Source organism: Martes martes, assembly GCF_963455335.1.
Source record: "Martes martes genome assembly, chromosome: 12".
NCBI lineage: Eukaryota > Metazoa > Chordata > Mammalia > Carnivora > Mustelidae > Martes > Martes martes.
The window spans coordinates 7680638-7694961 of NC_137900.1; the positions used below are offsets into that span (position 1 = coordinate 7680638).

Below are 14324 nucleotides of genomic sequence, written 5' to 3' on the forward strand. Positions count from 1 at the left end.
ACAACCCCGTCTTTCTCAAAGTCTTCCCCTGACTTCACATTACCTACAGAGCAGGAGAAACAGAATCTTCTTACTGTGGCTCTCCGTTGTCCACGATTGGCCCCAGACTGCCTTTCTAGCATATTCTGTGTTCTTAGTTCTATTTGGAATTTGCTTTGGATTTTCTCACCTCTCTGCGTTTGCACGTTTCTTCCCTTGGCCTCGATGCTCCCTGTGTCTCCGTTTTGCTGTGCTGTCACTGTCGAAGGCCCTGCTCGTCCTCCTGCAAGGCCCCCAGCATCCTTCTCATGGACCTTTTTCCCATTGCCCTCTCAAAAAAGTCTGCTCTTTCTGATAGCTCCAGCCTATGTTACTTGGCCCCTGAGTAATTCTGCCTCGCATCCGAAGTTCACTGATTCATGGACCTGATTTGTGCCGTTCCCCCACCCCGCCAAAGCCTAACCGTTTTGTTGAGCACCGTATTTAAGTGACCGTGTACACAGATAATTACCTAAGTTAGCATTGAGACAAGTGCCCTGAGGGGAACCTGCGGGTTCTGTGGGACTGTGTGTGAGCCCGGGAGCCAGCCTCTCCCCAGGAAGGCTTCCCTGAGGCAGTGAAAGCTCCACTGAGACCAGAGGGTTGTAGTGCGGTGAAGAGGCAGAAAGAAGATCGCAGGCGGGGGAAAGACATCCGCAGCAGTCGGAAGGGAGAAGGGGGAAGAAGGGGCCCGGTTCGGCTGAGAACAGAAGGCTCAGGGGCTCGGGGTGGGAGATGGGTTGGCCGAGGAAGAGAGGAGGGCGGAAGGCCGACGGTGCAGGCTTTGTTGTGCGCTGGGTCGTAAGCTGACGCGAGTGCGGAGTCTGCCGAGTCCTGAGGTGGCCCCTGGGCCTTACAGAAGCCCTGGGCCTGCCCCCCGGGGCCGTGCAGATGAGCAGGCTGGGAAGAGGGACGCATAATGAGTTTCCCCCCAGGAGACTGAGTGTCTCCCCTGCTCCATAAGGAGAGATCCTAGGTACGTGGGACCGGCAGTGCCAGCTCTCCGTGCTCCTGTGCTGTTGTCACGTTTTGTCCCAAAGGTTTCTTTGTACCTCAGCACTGCATATTGCCACCCGGACGGCGCTCGGCGTGATCCTGAGGCGCACGCTGTGCTGGGGCCGTTGAGCTGGGAGCCCCTGAAGCGGAGCCTCAGAGCTTTTTAGCGGCTCCTTTGAATATCCGTCTGTCAGTGTGGGGATTAGACTAGATCGCTGGTCCCCCTTGACCTCCACAGCACCGTGGAACTTTCCACGTGGCCACGTCCTCACCTGTGCGTGGTAGAGAACCCATGGTAGGCCGGGGCGTGGCTGAAAACAGCTTTTTGTGTTTTCCTTCCAGCTTCACGTTGCAGAGCATCCCGCAGGACACCTCGTTCTGAAGTGGTTAATAGAACAAGATGAGAAGATGAAGAAAAGCGGAAGAGAAGGTAGGCTATAAAACATGGGTTTTCCTGAATCGTCTGTGGAATTTCCCAACCCCCGGCAGCCCTGAACTCGATGCCCGCCATTTATGTTCACATGAAATTTGTTGAGTGTTTAGAAATGGTGTCTGTGGACAAGAAATGATTCAGTGCTTGCAGATAATGCTTTCGTAAATACTGGAAATTTATGTCCTGGAGTTCTTTAATTTCCTTTCTCTTTCCTATCCTCCCTCACTGCCTCTCCTCCCGTTCTACCTCAGTCTTCTGACCTGGTGCTGCCAGGGCCCTAAAAATGCCCTTATGTTCCTCGGTGGGGTGGGGGTGGGGGTTGGTGAGACTTGGGGGGGGGGCATTTGTGAGTGTCACTGAGGTACAGTTGAAAAGCAGGATATCTATCCCTAGTTTGGAGGAAGGGAAAAGCGAAAGAAAATAGTCTCATCAGAATTTTGAACTGAACGCCTGTTTGGGCGGTGAAGTACATGTGACCACAGAGCAGGCCTGTCTTGGCCTTTGTGGCTTTTCACAACGCTCACAGCTGCTCTGTAGAAACTCCGCTTTCAAGAGAAGGACAGCATCTTTTAATCGAATTGAAAAGTCGCATACCATTCCTTTCTCGGCACCATCTTTGACCAGACCTTCTGTTACTAAATTCGAGCTCCATCCAGTGTTTTAGCCACTAAGTAGATCTCCCCCCACCGAGTTTGAACAGTTTGGGCGTTCTGTCATTGTGTCTGAAAAAAAAGTGACAGATCATGAATTTATGTCTTGAGGCAAGTTGCAGATCTGATGGCTGGTGAGGCAATCGATACGCAGTCAAACTGTCACTTCTCACTCTGCCTTGAAGAAAAGAGACCTAGGGGTGTTTGCCACTGCAAGCTTTTTGTGATGGAGAAAGCTTCTTGTAACAAAGTTTTAACAAAAAATAACATACTGAATCATTTTTTGTTATTAAGAAGTTGGTGCACAGTTGAGCTGAGTTTTTGTCCGAAAAGTTGTCTGGCTTGCTTTTAAAATCCAAAGAATTTTCTAGTGATATTTTTCCTTAATTCACTTACACTGATAGTCGTGAAACACGCCTGCATGGGCCTCGTGTGTGTATCAGATGCACGTAGCACTGAACCAGTGCGGCTGTCTCCGTTACCTGTTGCTGTGTAACAGGCCACCTCAAAGCTTGGTGGCTCTTGAACAACATCCTGTCAGGACTTGGTGGAGCTTGGTTTTGTGCACAGTCCTCTGGGGCTGCTCTGTTTGGGGTCGGAGTGTCCGTTTGGTTGGTGACTGGCAGTGGCTCAGTCCAGCAGCCTCAGTCCCCAGCCCATGGTTGGGTTTTAAGAGAAGAAAGCAGTGCGGAGTGCTTTTTTGAGTTAGCCTCAGAAGTTATCACACATAACCTTCTTCCCACCCTCTGTTGGCTAAGTCAGTCGCAGAGCCCCACCGGAATTCAGGAGAAGACGTTGATTTCCCCCGCAGCTGGGGGTGCGGGTGTGCTGCATTCTAGCAGTGCTGTTGTGCTCACATTTTGAAAACACTATCTGTCTTACAAGTTGATTACAGTCCTTCCTTAATGTGTGCCACGAAGAGCTACGTAGCCATAGGCCTCTTGGCTTTTAAAGGGTCCTCACGTTTGGGTATCTTTGGGGGAATTATGCATGCTGTATACCCAAGATACTTGCCTTCAAGGTAGGCTGCCCGTACTTCCATGTGCACCAGGTCCTAGCTTTCAGAGTTTCCCCATTGTCCAAGAATTAGTTACGTCTGTAACTAATTCCCAAGAATTAGTTACGCTTAGATGGCACAGTGAGTTAAAGATGATATACCAAGAACTTAGAAATCTGGTAATAACCCACGAAATAAGAGCAAAAGGTGAATAATATTCTTGATGGGTGAATGTCTAGCTTTGTGGAGAGGAATTACCAGGTGTCAGCTGGAACAGTCACCTGAGCGCTAGTGTTCCTCGTGGCACCTTCCAAGTGAGCATTTTTGACGAGGGAGAGCTTGATTCCATCCAAGCATGAGGTACTGCTGTCAAACATTGACTTCCTGAATACCTTTCAGGTCAGGGTTAAATCATTAAAGAGTACAAAGAGATGCAAACACAAGCAGGTGAGCTTTTTATAAGAATTCAGGTTTTGTCTTGTGTAATTACACTAAACATAGTGTGAGACTTGGACCAGAGTTGAAAGAAATGGCTGTATTAAAAAGACATTAAATAAATCGCAGCTGGAACTTACAGTGTTAAGAGAGGTTGAGTGCAAACTCTTTTTATTCACTTTTTTATTAAAACATGCTTGCAAATTTAAGGGCGGTAGGGACAGAGATGGGGAGTTTAAATCTTGTATGCTGTCACTGAGTTTCAGTCTGTTTTTCAGGTTGTTTTGCCAAAACACTTGTCGAGCACGTGGGTGTGAAGAACCTGAAGACCTGGGCTCGTGTAAACCGTGGGGCGATTGTCCTTTCTAGGTACGTGTGCTCCGTGCCTTTCCGCATAGGGCCCTCCTCCTGAACGCCTGTTTCCGCGGAAGACGCTTCTTTCACTTTCTTTCTCGGTTCCGAGCTTTGTCCTCATTGTTCGGTATTCCTCACGGTCCCGTAGGGTGTAGACAAGTGTACCAAATCGTGGAAATCAAGCCTGACTCTTCCAGTCAGTCCTTACTTACCTGCACTGTTCCAGCTTCAAGGATTGTAAAGTTGTCATACGGTCTCCTTCGGGGCTTTCACCCCATTTAGGGTTTCACCCAAAGTGTGATTGTATTCTCTCCCTCTCTCCTCTCTCTCTCACTCTCAGGAAAGCTCTTTACATTTGATTAATTTGTCGAGATCCTTTCACTACCTCCTTTTCCCCCCAGATTAGGGAGCCCTCCCACACCCAGTTATAAATTATATAAGTCGTAGGACTTGCCAAGCCCATGTGTTCTGGAGCTTTATTCTTGCTATTATTAATCACTTACCTCAAAAATAGACATCTGTAGCAACTCGCTCACCTGTTGCATTTAGTATTTGTTTGGCTTAAAAGCAGCACTATGAAATAATAAGCCATTAGTTTATCTAATATCGTAACTCCTCGCCTGGTCCTCTTTCCTGTAAGCCTCTTGTAACCCACTTCCGCCATCCTGAGAGAAGCAGAAGAGACCGCATCACTCTTTGTTTTGTTTGTTTCTCTTAAACATTTTCTCTTATTATTATTTTACCACCTTTTGATCTCCTTTATCCCTATCCCCACCTCCCCTGCCCCCCTCCACGCTTCCACAAACACACATACTCACTGCCTCTGGCAGCTGCAGATCTCTTCTCTATATTTATGAGCTTGTTTGGTTTTGTTTTGGGGGGTTTTTTTCTTTCTTTTCTTTTTTTTTTTTCCATTAGATTCCACATATAAGAGGGGCACCAGGGTGCCTCATTCGGTTAAGCACCTGCCTTCAGCTCAGATCATGATCCTGGGGTTCTAGGATCAAGCCCCATGTTAGGTTCTCTGCTCAGTGGGGAGTCTGCTTCTCCCTTTCCCACTGCCTCTCTCCCCACTCGTGTTCCCTGTCTCTCTCAAATAAATAAATAATATTTAAAAAAAGATTCCACATCTAAGAGAGATTATACAGTACTTTTATCATTTGATGGTCTCACTACAGTTATGGTTTTGACCAAATTGTAATTGCGTTCTTTTTAATGGATTAGACTTGTCCCTCTGAAAACCGTGAGAGTTGCTTTTTAAACCACGACTCACTTTACATGCAATTTTCTTTCCTGATTTTCAAGTATTCTTAAAAGGATTCTGGAGGCATTTGCTAGTGAAGTCTGCAAGCTGATTGTTTATTTCTAATTAAAATGGTAGAAAACTGGTGATTGGTACATCGAGGCGTGCGTTCCACCTGTTTATTATTCTCTAGACAGAGTCGTGTCAAGTTTATAATTCACAGGTCATTGAGACTTCAGCTTCCGTGCGCTCTGTTCCTGGATGCGAAACCCTTCCATTAACCACATCCATTTAAAATAGATTTGTTTGTTGTTGTGAAGCAATCACTGTTGATTCTTTTTCCCCCTCCCATGTTAGTGAGGTTTGGAGAAGGAGATGCCAGTCTTAAATTTGAATTTCCCACAGTGTTGCACGTGCAGCACACCGTGCAGTTTAATCTACGTTGTTTGTAAATGTTGGGCCTTTATTCAGTGTATAATTTGACTTGGAACACATAGACTCACAGACACACTCCTTTGGGGCATTCATTTCTTTGGGTAGATCAGGATCTCCAAATACGTGGGTGGTGCAGATCATTTTTGTTCATTTCTCATTGAAATTAGCCGATTTTCTAGTGGACGTCAAAGAGCCGGAATCCTTTAGCTGAAGCGTGGACTTATTTAATGGGAGGTTTTTTACCAGGCATTTAAGAGTGTTAACACGTACTACTGACATGTCCTTTCATTAACACTCGATTAACTAAAAATTTCAGCCATGCCACGCAATTGATTTGTAGAGCTCGCTCATCGATCATAGCTCCGTTTGGGTGGATTGCAGACCTCCGAAGGCTGCTGCAGGCTTATTACAGAACCCTGCTTAGAGGTGGACCACTAGTCCATATGGTGTTTGAGGTTCTGAAGGGAAGTTGAATTACCAATGACCTAATGCTTGATTAATACAATAATCAGTGTTACGTGGTTTTAGATACTGTTACGTGCTCGACTCGTTTGGTGAAATTCTCTGCTTCTTTATATTTTACTTCAAACTCGTGCAGTGTTCCCCCCAGAAATCTTTTTTATAATAAGTGAAAAGGCATTCTGGGTTTAAAAAAAAAAAAAAGACTTTCAGCCTTGTATGCAGCCTGAAAATGCTTCAGGGACGCAGAATTCTCTAGCACTTAGATCATCGTGGGCTCTAGGCTTCCTACCTGGGTTCCAGGCCCAGCTCACTGTGTAGTCTTAGGCAGATTATTCGGCTTCTCTGAAACTTCATTTCCTTGGTTGTAAAACTGGATTCGGGATCATCACAGGTCGTCGTTGGGCTGTGTGAGACGGTGGAGGTCCCACGCTTAGCATCACGTCCAGCGCGTGTACTCAGCAAATACTAACCTTCATCACTGCCGTGCTTCATGTCAGTATAGAAAGTAAAAACGACCTGTCTGTTCAAAGGGACTTTTACCAACTTTCTCGGCTTCCCAGGTGGCAGGCTGTGCTTGTTGCTGGTCTCCCGCCCCCAGCAGGATGCTGCCTGGTGGTGCTGGCTCGCCGTCCTCTCTGTGCATGTGATGGAAGTTCTTAGCACCAGGGACTTTGGGAAACGGCATGCGATTTGGTTCTGGGATGTGTTTCGGAGGTCAGCATTAAAATGTGGTCGTGAAGAAGGAGGAAACCAGGAGACTGAGCCCTCCGTTCTGCGGTCAGGCCCCTGTTTACAGAGAAAGGGGCCTTCCTGTCACCAGCCTGCAGGACTCCATTTCCTTTTGGGGATAGAGCCTTCTAGCAAGGTTTCAGAAAGCAGAGCGGACTTGTTTATTTTAATGGCTCACGTTGAGTAAGCATTGAGTGCTTCCTAAGTGTCAGGCTCTGTCTAGGTGCTTTAGGTACGAGATCATTTGAGCCTCAGAAACCCTCTTTGATGGCGGGTGGCCTGTATTGTTGATCCCATTTATAGGTCAGGAGACAGTCCTGGAGAATTTAAACAGCATGCTCCTGCTTGTACGGTGATGGAGCGGCAGAGGTAGCTTTCAAGTCTAAGCCGTTGCGCTCCGAGGTAAAGGTGCTTACCCCCTTCCCATGTTCTAGCTGCAGAGATGAGGCCGGCTCTTCCCTGCTTCCCTGGCAGGCCCCCCGCCTTTCCTCTGTGCACCCTTCCTCTCCTGCTCACTCGGTCCCTCGGCACTTCTCAGCCATCTGCTCTGCACGGGTGCTGCAAGAAATCACGAAGTAAAAGCCGGGTTTCTGTTCCTGAGCTCACCTGGGTGGGGGAGGGAAGATAGAGTACATGCAGGAGCCTGAGATGATCACAGTCACAGCAGAGGTTGGGCCAGTTCTGTACGGGGCAGAGGTGCTCCCACATTGGAGCGACTGGCCCAGCAAGATTAGAAAACGTGTTCTGTTGATGTGGTTTCCCAACATAGGCTACCAGCCCCCATCGTTCAGCTGCTGGATTCAAAGGATGGACTGCTCATTAGAGGACTTGTCTCACAAATCAGGGAATTGTTTATACCTCGCATGGTGATAGTAATTGCAGATGATTAGGGGTTTTTATGAAACATGATTGTTTTTTGTTTGTTAATCTTTGTTTTCTGTCTTCAGCCTTCTCCAGAGTTCCGATCAAGAAGTTGCGCAGAAAGTCAAGGCTGGACTGAAGGACCTCATTCCCACATTGGAGAAAAACAAGAACGCCAGCAAAGGAGTAGAAACGCTACTTGAAAAACTGGCCGCATAGTGGACACAGTTAAGAACAAGAGAGAATCGTTTTTCCTGTCCTCTTTTCCCAGTGTGGACAAGAAGTGCTCGGGTCTACCTTCCTGGGAATCTGGGTGCTCTGTATATGTTTCTTTTTTGTATAAGAGTCTATTTATAAAACGATTTCTAAAAATTGCCTTTTTTTTTTTTTAAATCCCAGCCAAGCCCTCTTTCGTACTGAGTAGTGAGGAAATCAGAGGTGAGGAGGTAACGTAAGAGGTTTAACCGTCCTAGATGGTGGGATCGGCCCAGTACGTGCCACGGAGGAGCAGGCAATGATTGAAGAGAAGACGTCTTCAGAAGCAGTAGTCTGAGAAGGCTCCATGGAGGAGGTGGGGCTTGGGGACCTTGAAGGAAGGCGGGGCGTAGCCAGAAGGAGCCCAGGGTAGTCTGTGGTGGGAGCAGAGGGGAACTTCTGGTAGCCTTGTAGCCTTGGGGCGTTGATGGCTCCAGGCAGGGAGGGTCCACTGCAGCCAGAGCGGCCCCCTTCCCCGATGCCTTAGGGATTGGGCTGCGGGTTAGATTGTGTTTGCAAGGAAGGCTTTGGAGTAAGGTAAAGCTCCTGGGGGAAATGTGCTGCGGAAATGAGGGCATCAGCGAGGTCGCCGCATGAAGGTCCAGGTCCCTGGGAGAACCTCCCTGTCTCTGGAGCCAGGCCTTCCGGGGGGATCACTCCTTCTGATAAGATGTGCGCCCTTGAGACTGTCCCTGAAATAGTTGAAGCCGTTGCAGGGTCCGCGCTCACAGATAAGGAGGTACGCATTTGTTAACAGTGCTGCTGAAGTTTAAGTGTGAGGAGGATGTTGGCATTTTCAGACTGTGCTTGGTGTTAGCAGCCCCGTGTGGAAGGGTTGGTAGACCCCTCGGGGCCCCTGTAGCTGTGCCTGCTTGGACACCGAGCCTGGGGGCTTTTCTCTAAGTAGCGGGCAGGACAGGACACCCCCTCGGGTCTGCCACTGCGATCCACCTGCTGGAGGACTGCCGGGCCTTACCTGACCGGACCGCGGGGGCCCGAGACGCCCCCCCGCCCCACATACCACACGTCGGCACCCCACCCTCCCGCTGTCCTGCTGGGAACATGGAACCTGCCCAGGGAACAGAAGAGCCCATACTTGTAACTGGCCTTTCGCTGGGGTCCTCCCGCCGGGTCTCAGGCTGGAGGCGGGATGGGGTGAGGAGGCGAATGGGGGAAAGGCTACATCAGAGCTTGCTTTTGTTTGACGAACACATTGTGCGTTGTCCAACTAAAGGGCGCGTTCGGAAAGCGGGGAAAAAGCCCTGCTGTTTGTTCCATCCAGGAGACTAAACAAAGCACCATACATCTTTATAAAATTAGAGCGGAACCAAAGCAGCAGCCCTTCCTCCGCCCCGTTCCTCCACACCCCTGCCCTGCCCGGAAGTAAGGGCTTCCGGTTCTTTTCAGCTCTGCTTCGTTTTAAAATGCAGATTTGGGTTTTGCTGTGGGTGTTTATTTGTTTAATCTGTTAGTCGTAGGCATTTTCTTTTGACTTTCTCTTATAGGAAAATATAGATTAAGACTTTTCACCACGGGGTGCCGGGGCAGGCAGGGGAGGTGCCTGGGTGGCTCAGTTGGGTGAGCAGCTGCCTTCAGCTCAGGTCGTTTTCTCCGGGTCCTGGGATCAAGCCCCATATCCGCAGGAGGGCTGCTTTTCACTCTCCCCCTGCCTCCCTCCCACTCCTGCTCTCCGTCTCTTTCCAATAAATAAATAATATCTTTAAGTCAGTGGTGGAGTTAAAGGAGCCTGGCCAGTGAACCTGGGAAATGGTCTTCCTGGGAAAGATTTCTTAGACCGTAGACACCCCAGGAAGAGTCCCCCTGGTCCTGGTCAGCCTTGGACTTGCCCTCCGGCGGCTGTGGTAGAAGAGAGCCCGCGGATGGCGCCTGAGCCCCGGGTGGGAGGGACGTCGAGCTGCGGGATAAGTAACTCCGGGAGCTGCCCTACTGTGGGCTGTGCGGCTCAGTGAGACGTTTATCAGGCCTTTTTGAATCGGATCTTCAGAAACTGGCGGCTGAAAGTGTGCCAACCCGACTATCTCTGACTTAATTTCCACGCTAACCCGTAGAGCCAGCTGGCATTCCCAGTTTCCCCGCAGACTCCCCTCCCGGAGCTGCTGGCCTTCTGCATGCCCGGAGGAGCTGCTGTGCAACCACCGCCGTCATCCCCGGCCTTCCTCCATTTCGCCTACGGAAAGCCCGTTTCCAGGATCCCGTGCATTTCTTTTTCTTACTTAACACCCTCTTGAAAGAGGCACAATCTCTCAAAACTTTCTATGAAAGAATGCAGAGGAGATAAAACGTTAAAGGCCACACGTCTTCATTCACACCCTTTCACACCTGGGCACCTAGTTTGGCTGGTTATAGAATTCTGGTTTGAAATCAATTTTGCCTCAGAATTTTAAGGACATTGGTCAGTATTTTCTTGGATGTAGACTGGCTTTGGAAGCCGAATGCCGTCCTTATTCTTAGGTTTTTATATACGTCGCCTTTTGCGGAGGGCAGGGCTTCTGGGGAAGATGCCTTATCGGGCAGGAAACTGCATGGTGAGTGACACGTGTCTATTTCCCCGGCTTCACGCTGGGCACTTGGGAACCTTTGAGAAGACTCAAGCTCTTCCAGTCTGGGAGTTGTATTTGCATTGTTCCTCTGACTTCTTTTTTTTTTTTTTTCCTGTGTTTTTTCCTTCTTTGGAACTCCTGTAAGTGCAATTTTGAGTGCTCGATTTGATCCTCTAATTTTTACTTCTTTGGCTTCTTGTTTTGCCCAGAGATGAGTGCTGCGTTTCCTCTCCTTCCTCTGCCAGCCCTTTCCGCTGAAGTGTCCTTTTCTGTGTGCCTTGGATGAACTCTCTCTTATGTCTCGGGATGTTGCATTTTATGTTTATTTTACTTCGTTTTGTTTTACTTTGCTTTGTCTCTTTTCTGTTATGTGCTCTTGTGTTTATCTGGGTCTCTTTCCTATGCTTGAGGCTTTGCTAGAGAGATCTTTGGCTCTCTCTTTCCTTCAGATACTGGAAGCTCATGAGAAAGGGGCAGGCCTCTTCTCCCCTGTTGAGGGCTCGCTGCACAGGTGTGGCAGCTGACGTTTGACCGAAGTCCTCCAGACGTCAGGATCTGTAGGCCCCTCCTCTGGGGCCGTCCGTCAGGGCCTCTGGAGGGAAGCCCACCTGGCAGCCCGTATTCTAGTTGCTCGGCACCCAGTGCGCAGATGTGAGTTAACCCACTGACTTCTGGGAAAGAGCGTGCCTCTCCCTCGTGCTCTCTCGCTCCTGGGCCCCGAACCTGGAGGGATTGAACCCATGCAAGTCCAGCCTTTGGCGGAGGCACGGAGTGGTGGTGTACCAGTTTGGGGCAGTCTCCCTGTTTTCCAGCCCAGGCCTCTCTCCAGAACCTAGAACCTCAGACCGCTGGCGTTTGGTGTGTGTCATGGTGAGAATTCGCTCGCTCCCCGGCATTCACCTTTCTCTGCCCTGCCGCTTTCTTCACTGCACTCTGTTCTTCCAGATTATTTTTTGTTAGTGCCCACTCACCGATCGCTTTTCTCCTCTGTACTCTGTTCTTGTGAGTTTGGACCATTTTTATTAGCAAAAATCTACAGATGGTCTTAACCAAACCGAAAGCAACCCAGGCTGGCTGGAGGATATATTTTCTGGGGCAAGAGCCTGATTGGAGAGTGTCTTTAATTTCCAAATACAGCTTTTTGCAGTTTTCAGATTGCATCAACCCCATGCTCCCCCCCCCCCCCCCCCCCCCCGTCAGAACTTGCCTACAAGGAAGAACTTTGTTTTTCCTTTAAGCCTGGGGTGCTGTGCGTTTGCATAATGGAATAAGGACCCTTGCAGGAAATGGCTTCCTGCATGCTCGCTTTCAGAGGATTGGCTCTGACACGAGATAGCACTTGTGTTACTATTTTCAAAGAAGTTTTGAAAAGATTACATCTTAATTATAGCAGGTTAATCACTCAAGTCTTGGAAAGATGAGGGTGTGTGTGTATTTTTAGACTAAGAGCACAAGGTCTCAAAGACAGCAGTTAATACTGAGCCACTAACCATAAACGTTCTATACCAAAACTAAAGAACGAAACAAACGTAAAAATCTGCTGCTTGAGCTCTTTGCTCACTTCTGATCTCGCTTAACCTAAGGAAACTAAGTCGATAATAATCTGCACCTGGTACAGGGTGAATTTTGCTTCTTACAGTTTGTTGGAATTCTAACCTCCCCCCCCAGCCCCCAGTGGCTCCGAAGGTGCCGTATTTGGAGACAGAACCTTTAAAAAAGTTAAGTCAGGTGGAATGAAGACACGGGGTGAACCCCAGTCCAATATGACTGGTGTCCTTGAAGGGGATGAGGACACAGCCCACAGGAAGACAGAGAAGGTGTCTTCTCTGGGTAGGGAAGCCTCTGGGTGGAGCCCACCTTGCTGACGCCTTGATCTTGGACCTCTGGCCTCCAGTACCGAGAGGAGGTAAAGTTGGCCGTTGAAGCACCCATTCCATGGTATTTATTATGGCCGCCCGAGCCAACAAGCCCATCTTTTCTCCCCTCAGCTTAAAACCACCACCACTACCAAAGTGCACCAAATTCCCTAATCTTTTCCCCAGTGAGTTCTTACAGCTTTTAAGTGAGCATTCTTACCCAGGAGGTAGAGCTTGCTCTGTGGGTCCCACGGCTCCCACGACTGTTCTGAACAGGAGCCCGACGGCCGCTCTGCTGTGCATTCCACGGTGTGCACACGGATGCCCCTGGCTGTGTGCACATGTGTGGCCCCAGACGGTGCCTGCGAAGAGAGGCTGCCGTCTCTACTCCCATCCCTACAAAGGGATAGTATTTGGAATCTTATATCAGAATGTTTTATCCAGTTTTTAAACATGGATTCATGGCTGCTGCCCAGTGGACAAAGCTGCAGAAATGTGGTGATAAATTTTTCGTTCGTGGTCTCTTGTTCGGAGGGGAATTAATTGTGTCTCGAGGGAGAATAATTAGCGCTTCGTTGTGCCCGCTGGGTGACGGCCCCTTGAGTGGAAGGTGGAAGGGATCTGGTGGGTTGTGAGAATCATCTGTGTGCTCTTGGGGGCTGTAATGAAGCACGATGAATAATTCAGATATTTTAAATGACTTCCAGATGCTTGAAAACAGACTTGACTTTCAGATGGAAATCCTCCTGCATTTGGAATGGGTAGCATTTTTATGGATACATCTATCAGTAAAGACATGTGCTTGACTCGCTGTGACGGTCAGCAGTGTGCGGTGGTGGCAAGAAAGACCAGGTGTCTTAAAGACACGTGTGCGACGGCAAGAAAGCCGGGTGGGGGAGAGAGACAAGTTGGGTTCTATTTTTCTTGCCAAGTCAGCGATTCTGCTCCAGCCTTGTTGCTTAATACCTAAGTCTAGTTCCGGATATCGAACCGTTGGAATCCTCTGTGTCTGCTTGTGTTAATAACCTTGCGGAAGTAACATTTTTGTCTGGCACCCCTGGGGCTCCCCTCCCACATTTCACAGTCCTACCTCTACCAGGTGCACATGACCCAGGTCTGCCAGATCACCGCCATCCCGTTGGCCGCAATGACTGGTTAATGGGCACCGATACTCATAAAGTAGCATCTAGTTAAAATCTGGGGTGGGAGTAAAACCAGCCCCTTAAGCCTTCCGGGCCTTTGTGAGAAACTGTGGAAGCTACTGCCCCCACCTCTGGGATCTCAGGCTCCTTAGTCTGCCAGCTGGTGCTGCCCCCCCTGGATCTTACTCTGTTTCTTCAGTTCTAACAGTGCACATTCTGTTCACAGTTGAACAAACCCGAAAGGATGCATCTTACAGTTGATGGCATCTTAGTCTGGTCATTTTTAACAGGCAGCTTGCTTTCCCAGTGCTACATAAAATAATGGTGGGTCTTCGCATCAGGGCCTAGTACAGATGGTTAAATACAGTGTTCCGTCTTTTCCTCTCTCTCTGTGTAAGCCTGCTTTTCTTTTTCCCTCCTTTTTTTAATTAAGATTTTATTTATTTGTTAGAGAGTGAGCATGAGCGGTGGGGAGGAGCTGAGCGCGGAGCCCACGTGGGGCTCAGTCCCAGGACCCCGAGATCATGACCTGAGCTAAAGGCAGACACTTAACCCATTGAGCCACCCAGGTGCCCCCTGCTTCGTTTCTCTAGTAGCTTTTCACTTCCTTCCAAACTTGTGTTGATTGCTGGACTCCTACAGGTGAACAGAGTTAGGACGAGGCGTCTTCCACTCCATGTTTGCACACAAAGTACACCCCTTTTGAAAATGAAAATCCAGTAAAATGAGAGGCGGGATAGCATAGGGGCAGGGGCACCAGCCCAGAACCACACTGCGATCTGAAGCCTGGCTCTCCACCGGGCGTCCTTAGGAAAGATCCGTAGCCAATAGGCTTCAGCTTCTTCATTTCCTAGAAAGGTGGTGCACACGTCATGTGTCACTGTGAGGATTAAATGA

The 14324-nt window shown here is 49.0% G+C and overlaps 1 protein-coding gene across 4 annotated transcripts in view; it reads left to right on the plus strand.

The window, feature by feature from the left end:
* PUM3 (pumilio RNA binding family member 3) overlaps positions 1–7988 on the plus strand; it is a 47417-nt gene extending 39429 nt beyond the window's left edge. For all 4 annotated transcript variants that reach the window (XM_080820603.1, XM_080820604.1, XM_080820601.1 and 1 more), the window contains 3 exons: positions 1357–1444; positions 3808–3898; positions 7700–7988. In XM_080820603.1, the coding sequence (XP_080676729.1) occupies positions 1357–1444; positions 3808–3898; positions 7700–7832 (312 nt within the window). In that variant the 3' untranslated portion in view covers positions 7833–7988. The remainder of the gene's footprint in view (positions 1–1356; positions 1445–3807; positions 3899–7699) is intronic.
* Positions 7989–14324: the final 6336 nt, after the last annotated feature.